The sequence below is a fragment of the Berghia stephanieae genome, chromosome 8, assembly GCF_034508935.2.
Source record: "Berghia stephanieae isolate SIO BIC M18660-M18661 chromosome 8, UCSD_Bste_1.3, whole genome shotgun sequence".
Taxonomy (NCBI): Eukaryota; Metazoa; Mollusca; class Gastropoda; order Nudibranchia; family Aeolidiidae; genus Berghia; species Berghia stephanieae.
In genome coordinates, this window is record NC_088367.1 from 12,317,965 (window position 1) to 12,327,964 (window position 10,000).

The 10,000-nt window shown below is 38.0% G+C and overlaps 1 protein-coding gene across 1 annotated transcript in view; it reads right to left on the reverse strand.

Moving 5' to 3' along the window:
• Positions 1–10,000, reverse strand: part of LOC144978175 (secreted frizzled-related protein 1-like) — a 61,204-nt gene that overhangs the window by 9,462 nt on the left and 41,742 nt on the right. Inside the window, exon 4 of the mRNA XM_078923886.1 lies at positions 8,652–8,729. Coding sequence (XP_078780012.1) covers positions 8,652–8,729 — 78 coding nt within the window. The remainder of the gene's footprint in view (positions 1–8,651; positions 8,730–10,000) is intronic.

Genomic DNA, 10,000 nt, shown 5'->3' on the forward strand with positions numbered 1-10,000 from the left:
CAGAACACCCAGAGGAAAACTCAATCAGGGGAGATCACCCGGTTATATCTTTAATGAAACATAAAATGGCAGCCGACTGTTTCAAAGCCGGGGGACTTAATTAGAATTTAATATCTTCATACTTGAACACACACCGACGCACACACGCGCGCGCACACCCCCCCCCCCCCCCCCACACACACACACATACAAACTATTCTCTAAAATAGACGAATAGATGAACTAATAGATAGTATGCGCTAGGCTAAGGAACTCACAACATTGCCATCCGGACCAACACACAAAACTATATGTGTGACCATGAACGTTTATATTCTGATCAATACAGTTTAGTGAAAATTACATGAATGGCAAAAAAAAAACAACGACAAAAAACAAAACAAAAAAAAAAACAACAAAAAAACCCCCAAAAAACAAACAAAACCAAAACCAAAAAAAAAAAAAAAAAGAAATAAATAACAAAACCAAAAAAACCCAACAAAAAAACAAAAAATAACAAACACCTGAGTGACGTCAACTTCGTTCTATCTATAGAACATCATATTCCTTTTAGTTGAAAGATTTATTTCCCTCTATTTATCACATTAGATTTATTTGCCCAGGAAACGCAATTAGAGAGCAGGCACTGGTGTAAGACAAAAATCTGAAACGTGACGAATAATATTATAGGCATATCGTCAGTCGTCCCTACTATAGGGTAGCTTATGTGGTGTAACTGTGTAGAACGTCTGACCGGTAACCAGGAGGTCCGAGGTTCGATTCCCCAGTCGGGGGTAAGCTGGGTGTTTCTTGGGATGTTTTTTTCTTCTTCTTGTATTTGTCTTTCTGCTTTGTCTGGTGTAGACAGTATGCGCTTGGCTAAGAAGCTCATAACATTGCCATCCGGAAGTATAACGGACCAACACACAAAACTGTGTGTATCCATGAACGTTTATATACAGTTCAGTGAGCATTACTCATAAACACGGATGGCAAAAAAAAACAATAACAAAGACCTGAGTGACGTCATCTTTGAACTATCTATTTTTGAACTCACTCAATCCTGGAGTTTTTTGCTACTTTTCAAAATTGGAAAAAATGTATTAAAAATGAGCATGTACATAGATAATTTTATTCAACTATCATTAACATGCAAATGACTAAAAACATTAGCTTTGATACTACGCCTATAATTTGTCTCAGAAAATTGTAATAAACAGGCATGGGGTAAAAGTAACCCGGGTAAACGACGGTTATAGTCGGTGTTTAGGGTTGAGTGAGTTAATACACAACTGTTTCTACTCTTTTACCAGTAAGAGGTGGTGTTTCTTTTATACGAAACCCGCCGAAACCCGCAAAAAAACCCGAAAAAGTTATGGGAAGTAGACAGCAGTGGAGAGTGAACCTGGGACTCAGATTTTGAGCCCGAAACGTCCCGTGCTTGGTATTTTGGTTCTTTTTTTTTAAGCTGTTATTTTCATTTTTGTTGTTGATTACTTCTGATGTCAATGTATCCGTGGGGTTGTAAGATGACCCTCATTCATTTTTGTTTGTTACTTCTGATGTCAATGTATCCACGGTTCAGGCGCTTAAATTTAAATGACCTAAACAGTGTTGACAACGCCGTTAAACACCTAAAAAACAAACAAACGATATCCATGGTTGTTGGATGAAGAAGGGTTTTGAGCCCGAAACGTCTCGTGCTTGGTATTTTGGTTCTTTTTTTGTTAAGCTGTTATTTTCATTTTTGTTGTTGTTGTTGATTACTTGTGATGTCAATGTATCCGTGGGGTTGTATGAAGAAGACCCTCCATTTTCCTACGACAGGTAAGAATCCTCAAAGACAGGTATCGGATGAAGGTGCAATTCATCACACAGTGCCAGAGCTGTCGCAGGTACTCTGGAAAAACGACGAATTTGAAATTTGGGCCAGAAAAATCGTCCTTCAAATTAAACATCGATCGATTAGTGTGAACCTCGTCTTGGCACACACACACAAAAAAAAAACAAACAAACAAAAAATCAAAACAAAACAAAACCCTCACAATCTGAGATGACTTCGCGAAGTCCCAGGTTTGAGAGTTGGTTTCTTTTTTTTTTACCAAGAAGAGGGTTATTTTCATCGATCGATATTTTTAAGGACGAGTTTTCTGGCCAAAATTTCTAAATGCGTGTTTTTTCCAGAGTACGGTTTAGTTATTGTGTCTGACTAAAATTAAACTTCACAGAGCTTCGAACAGACGAGACGAGAAGTAAATAAAATAATGCTTTTCTCACAACAGACTTCAAAGCGTGGAAAACAATACATCACCAAAAAACAAAAACAAAAAATATCAACAAGAAAAAAAAAAACAGAAAAAAAACAAAAAATAAAAACAAAGTAAAACGAAAAGAATAAAAAATACCAAAAAAAAAAACCGAAACAAAACAAACAACAAAACAAACACAAACCAAACAGCAAACAAACAAAAAAAAAAAACACCCAAAAACAAAAACAAGCAAACAAAACTTGAGCTTTTATAAAGCGCAATATTCAATAAACGTATTCAAAATCCCTTTAAATTATAATGAAAGTTAGTATTTTCGTTAGTATTTTCATGATCACAGGCTTCAGGCAGCCAGCTTTACAAGGAACCCTGACCAACAGATACACGTAGCATGTAGAATGAGACATGACGCCTGTTAGGCGATAATATTTCATTTTATTTACGACAGAGACAAAACTGTTAACGGTCTGGTAGTCATTTTACATCTGAGTACGGTGAGAGAATGATGTGAGCAAAGAGCCTTTTCCAAGGACTCAACTATGCGCAGAACGAGGCGCGAACCCAGGACTTTCCGATCCAAAAGCGAGTGTCATACCACAAGATCACATAGCCGTACGAAACAAAACAAAATAAAACAAGACAACAAACAACCAAAAAGCAGAAAAAAAAACAACAAAAAAAATAATAAAAAAACAAAACAAAACAAAACAACACAAAACAGGAAAACTCTGTATTTTGTTTGGCTTAGTAGATTAAAGATGATTGTTTTCCAACGACGGGAGACGTTGCGGAAGACAAACGTTTTTGGGCGTAGAAGGACATCAATCATTGAAATAAATGAGGTTTTTTCTTGTTATGAATGCTCGACGTTATTTTGTTGGAATGACAGAAATAATTTGTTAACATGATTGCTTTATTTCGGGTTTATCAATCAATAACAAAGATCACACACATACATATACACATATAAACACAAATACACACACATACATACACACACACACACACACACACACACAGAGAGAGAGAGAGAGAGAGAGAGAGAGGGGGGGAGAGAGCGGAAGAGATAGAAAAAGATAAAGAGAGAGAGAGAGAGAGAGAGAGAGAGAGGGGAGAGAGACGAGTAGAGAGAGAGAGAAAGAGAGATAAATAGATATATATATAGAGAGAGAGAACGTTGAGAGACGAGAGAAGAGAGAGAGAGAGAGAGAGAGAGAGAGAGAGAGAGAGAGAGAGAGAGAGAGAGAGAGAGAGAGAGAGAGAAACCCCATCTTAAAATAATTGTGTCAATTAGAGTAGAAACAAGCGCAGGTAACTGCAAAAGGGTTGTCTTCTTTCATATCCCAGTTATCACTCTTATATATCGCATTATTGATAACCTATTCAAAATACACCCCCTCAGAAAAGTGCGAACATGCACCACCAATGTGTCGAAAGCTGTAAGGAAGGGAGTGACAACTCTCATTTAAATAAATAAGACCTGGAGAAAATTTGTTTTGTTTTTGTTTTTGTTTTTGTTTTTGCTCGAGGTCTACAGGTGTAATCATTTCAATTAGAAAGTGGCATTTCAATTTGAGGTGCGTTAATCGATGTAATTTTAAACTCAACTATCTACGACGCAACATCAAATTCCAAAGCTGCTCTATATATTACCTTGGATTGTTTTATTTATTTCTTTCGTTATTCTTTCCTTTTTATTTTTTCAAATAAAAGTTCTTGCTTCTTGATTCCCCCCCCCCCCCCCCCCCACACACACACACACACAGAGGCAAGTCATTATTCTATCTTCAACCTTTTTGATATCCCCCCCTCCCCCATCTCTCTCTCTCTCTCTCTCTCTCTCTCTCTCTCTCTCTCTCCCCCCCCCCTCCCTCTCACACACACGCAGACAGACACGTCATCATTTATTCTGTCTTTAACCTTGAAATCTTCAGATGTAATTTCTTCTCTTGTCATTCAATGTTTGATCTTCCCATTATACGACCGTTATATTATATATACTCTCTCTCTCTCTCTCTCTCTCTCTCTCTCTCTCTCTCTCTCTCTTTGTCTCCCTCTCTCTCTCTCTCTCTCTCTCTCTCTCTCTCTCTCTCTCAAGTTCGAATTGGGATTGACTGACTAAGGATTAGGAGCTGGCTGGAAATTCTTCGGAAATTATTGCAAGATTAAGTTGCAAGATCAAAGCGGTTGTCGATTTGACTTCAAAGGAAACTGTAGTAGATATATCAAATTGGAGGAATGAATAATAATATAACAAAACATAAAAATCCAACGCAATGAGAAATTCGTCTGTCTGGAACCCTCAGGTAATACGGATATGCCAAGTGGAAAGAATTATTCATACAGAAAAAAAATAAAACACCCGATTTTTTATTTTTATTTTTTTTTTGCTTCAGGTACAGAACTATTACGAAAGGACAATAGGGGAAAAAATTTGTGGCGTCACACAAAAATGAACAAAAATACCAAACACAGACGTTTCGGGCTCATAACCCTTCTTCAGCCAACAAAAGTGGATACTTTTGACATAAGATGTAATAATCAAAAACACAGAATATAACAGCCTCAAAAAAAAAAAAAAAAGAAAAAAAAAAGAACAAAATACCTTACACGGAACGTTTCGGGCTACACTTCCGGTTTTAAAATCATTGAACGTGTGTATGTAACCAGTCCTTCGGAGTGGGTTCTTATAATGAATTGGTTACGTATTGAATTTCCCATTATTCATCCCATACATAGGCGAAATTTGTCTCTAGGGTCTATTTTCCAAGGGAAGACTGGAATAACCAAGGCGTCAGTCTGCTGCAGTGCAGCGCCGCAAATTGAGCTGGGGTGAGGTAGTAGTAGTAGTATCGTTCGGCTACACTTCTATGTTCAAGGTATCAATCCAGGTTCGGAAGTCATCATCACATTTGTTGATGGTTTCAAACCCCCTTCCAGTTTTGTCTCTGGGCAATCTAGTACGAGGTGGTTTGCATCTTGTGGTGCTTGGTTGCACTTTGGGCATGTTGGTGATTCTTGGAGCCCCCATTTGTGTATGTTGACAGCTGTTCTTGTATGTTTTGACTGCAGTCTATTTGGGGTGAGGTGACTTGTTCAAGGTCACACAGAGCAGCGACAGGTGATTCGAACTCGGTACCTTCCTGGTATGGAGCATAGACTGTATGCACCGCTGAGCCACGCTGCCCTTCAATTCTCAATGAATTTCAAACAGACATATTATATAGTACCGTTCTGAGACCATCGGTTACATAAAATGCGGCAATGTGGTCTTGTGGTGTGACACTCGCTTTCGGATCGGAAGGTCCTGGGTGCGAGCCTCGCTCGGCGCATAGTTGAGTCCTTGGAAAAGGCTCTTTACTACTTACATTCTCTCACCGTACTCAGGTGTAAAATGAGTACCTGGGTGTTAACAGCGTTGTCTTTGTCCGAAAAAAAATGTAATATCTCCTAACAGGCGTCATATCTCTTTATACTTGTTACGTGTTGCTGTTGGTCAGGGACCCTTTGTAAAGCGCTTTGAGCACGTTTAGTAGATATTGCGCTGTAGAAAAGCTCAAGTTTAAGTTTATGACAATAAACAATCGCCCCAACCTGTGCGGTGTTTTGGTCTTGTGGTATGACACTCGCCTTCGTGTTGGAAGGTCCAAGGTTCGTGTCCTGCTCCGAGTGGCGCATAGCCGAGTACTGGGGAGTGGGGGGGGGAGGTCTTTACTAACTCCAATTTTCTCACGGTACTCAGGTGTAAAATGAGTACCTGGCCATTAGCAGCGTTGTAGTCGTCCTAAAGAATAAATCATATAATATCGCCTTCCAGTATAACGAGACATGACGCCTGTTAGGTGATATTACAAATTTTTCGGACAGAGACAACGCTGTTAACGGCCAGGTAATCATTTTACACATGAGTACGGTGAGAGAATGTAAGTAAAGAAGAGCCTTTTCCAAGGACTCAACTATGCGCCGAGCGAGGCTCGAACCCAGGACCTTGCCATCTGAAAGCGAGTCTCGTCCTAGACGTTAAGTGTTGGCTTAGGTCTCCTTGTAAAGCGCTTTAAGTGAAGTCTTATCATATAAATTTCCGGGTATAAAACTGGTTTAAGACCCTGAGTGAAATAACATGTTCTAACATAAAGTCGGTAAAGTAAAGTGTGAGATAAATAACAAGAATTTTTGGATAATCAAATTCAACGGTTTTATAAATAAATACCTAATTTTATTTGTAAAGTCTGAAAAGCAACTTCAACAAAAGTTACAAAGCAAACAAATAAAGACGATGATGATTTTTGAAACAACAGTTCGATTGAAGAAGCTAAACTCGAGCCAAGATCATTCCCCCCCCCCCCCCCCCCCTTCGCCTTATCTGCTGTTTCAAAAAACGTCATCCCCCAAAATTAGTATCATTAGATTCCACAAGGCAGTTCAAGCAGTTTGGTCTGTAGACCAAACAAATAATCGTCTGCGAGAGCTTTTCATTAGCTCCCTTGGCAGGTGTTGGCGTTTCTTCGCAGAAACAAAATCTGGAGAATGTATGCGAGTTGTTTCCCCTCCTTATCAATAACAATAACACCGTCTGCTTGCAGCTTTCGTTCTTATTCTCTGTGTGTCTAGTAGAGATCTATTTGTGTGCCTGGATAAAATAATTCTAACAGGATGAAATTCTTGCACTTATTATTATTATTAAAACAATAAAAATAAGTCTGATTACAAAATAAAAATAACTGAAAGAAAAATAACTGTCTAAGCGGTTTGAAATACCTACCTGGGTGTAGGTTTGTGTGTGTGTGTGTGTGTGTGTGTGTGTGTTTGTCTGATGGGTATGTGTTTGTTTGTTTGTAGTGTCGGCTAATCTAAAACAGCTCTAATTTCAAGTGTGAATTTTCTCTTGGATCATTCTGTGCAAAATCGACTTTTTATAGAAACTTAGAGATTGCATAACATGGAACTTGAGTTAAAAACCAAAATTGATATGAATTAGAGCTCCCCCCCCCCCGCCCCACTCAACACCACCTCTACAGAGACTGAATTGTACTGATACAAAATAAAAGACGTCATGATCTTCGACTTGTTTTGTTTTAAACATGTTTTAACGGGTTTTTTACAGCTCTTGCGTACACATAAATTAAATTGAGCTTTTACATAGCGCAATATCCACTAAACTAGCTCAAAGCGCTTTACATGGGGTCCCTGGACAACAGCAATATTAGCATTTAGGACGGGACATGACGCCTCTTAAGCGATATTACATTTTTTTTCGGACAGAGACAATGCTCTTAACGGCCAGGTACTCATTTTACACCTGAGTACGGTGATAGAATGTGAGTAAAGAGCCTTCTCCAAGGACTCAACCATGCACCGAGCGAGGCTCGAACCCAGAGCTTCCGATCCGAAAGCAAGTGACTTACCACAAGACCACAAAACCGCACATAATATAGTTCATATCAGTGCTAGTAATTGGGGAGAAAATAGGTAAATCAAAACGATTCTAGAATGACAATTAAAGCCCACAAGAAGAAACAAGACAAAAGGGAATTTGTTCAAAATTCTAGAATGACAATTAAAGCCCACAAGAAGAAACAAGACAAACGGGAATTAGTTAAAAATTCTAGAATGACAATTAAAGCCCACAAGAAGAAACAAGACAAAGGGAATTAGTTAAAATTCTAGAATGACAATTAAAGCCCACAAGAAGAAATAAGACAAAAGGGAATTTGTTCAAAATTCTAGAATGACAATTAAAGCCCACAAGAAGAAACAAGACAAACGGGAATTAGTTAAAAATTCTAGAATGACAATTAAAGCCCACAAGAAGAAACAAGACAAAAGGGAATTTGTTCAAAATTCTAGAATGACAATTAAAGCCCACAAGAAGAAATAAGACAAAAGGGAATTTGTTCAAAATTCTAGAATGACAATTAAAGCCCACAAGAAGAAACAAGACAAACGGGAATTAGTTCATAAAGGGAACAGCTGTAGATTTCAAGAGCTAACTATCAATGTATTTAGATTTGAAGACAGCTTAAAGTCTCATCCAGACACCGGCACCGAATTCCACCAAGAGGAATACACTAAAATGTTTACAAGAGATTATGTTCTAAACAAAAATATATTATAAAAAAAAACTTGAGCTGTTATATAGCGCAATATCCACTAAACGTGCTCAATGCGATTTACAAGGGGTCCCTGATCAACAGCAACACGTAGGTAACATTTAGAACAAGACATGGCGCCTGTTAGGCGATATTCAAACTTTTCGGACAGAGACAACGCAGTTAATTGTAGAAGTAGAAGTAGTTGTAGTAGAAGTAATAGCAGAAGCAGTAATTGTAGATGTAATAGTAGCGACAACAACACCTTCAGCAAACAGCAATAGCTTAAGTAGTATCAATATTCATAGTGACTTACCAATATCAGCCCTGCAGAAGTGGTCAATCAATGATTCATAGGTGAGTGGATGACGACAGGCTGTGCAATTGTTGTCAGCTAGGAAGGGGGGGGGGGGTGGGTGAGGAGAGAGGAGAGGAGAAAAAGGAAAAAACGCTTCCAACAACTAATCAATAAAAAAAAAAAAGGAAGTGTCAAAATAAATGCCATCACCGACCTTTTAAAATTATGTGTAAACAAAAAATTAATATCATCCATTAAAATACTAGAGCTTTTATATAGATCAATATCCACTAAATGAAAATGTGCTCAGAGCGCTTTACAAAGGGTCCCTGACCAACAGCAACACGTAACATGTAGAACGAGACATGACGTCTCGCGTTCTGATCGGAAGTTCCTGGATTCGAGTCTCGCTCGGCGCATAGTTGAGTCCTTGGAAAAGGCTCTTTACCCATATTATCTCACCGTACTCAGGTGTACAACGAGTACTTGACCGTTAACAGCTTATTATATGTTCGAAAAAAATTGTAATATCGCCTTAAGGCGTCATGTTTTGTTCTACGTGTTAAGTATTGCTATTGGTCAGGGACCCACTGTAAAGTGCTTTGAGCACGTTCAGTGGATATTACGCTAAATTAAAGCTCATTTTTTTCTGTTTGAGTAAGAAAAGGATATTTTTGCGTTGGGTGGTGTGAAGTTTTGGGGAAAACTCCGAAAATGGCGGGTAACAGGACAGTGAAAGGCCTATATATATATGAAGGTTTTTCATCGACGTGCACTTATTTACAGGTCTGATAGCCCAATTCTTCATGGGCTCATTGTTGTAGTGGAAATTTCAAAACAAAAAACAAAAATGACGCAAAATATTGTGTACTACAACAATGCTAAACTAGGCCCATATGAGGGTTCGGATGCCAGACCTGTTATATATATATATATATATATATATATATATATATATATATATATATATATATATATATATATATATATTTACGTCGTTCTTCGTCCACTCCTACTACTACTACTACTACTACTACTATACTACTACTACTACTACTACTACTACTACTACTACTACTACTACTACTACTTACTACTACTACTATACTACTACTACTACTACCACTAACTACTACTACTACTACTACTACTACTACTACTTCTACTACTACTACTACTACTACTACTACTACTACTACTACTACTACTACTACTACTACTACTACTACTACTACTACTACTACTACTACTACTACTACTGCTACTACTACAAAGAGAGACCTAAAAGATATAATTCAAAGAAAACAATGACCCCGGTGATAAGCTACAGAAAGTTGCATGAATTTATTAACAAAAGAGTGATAATG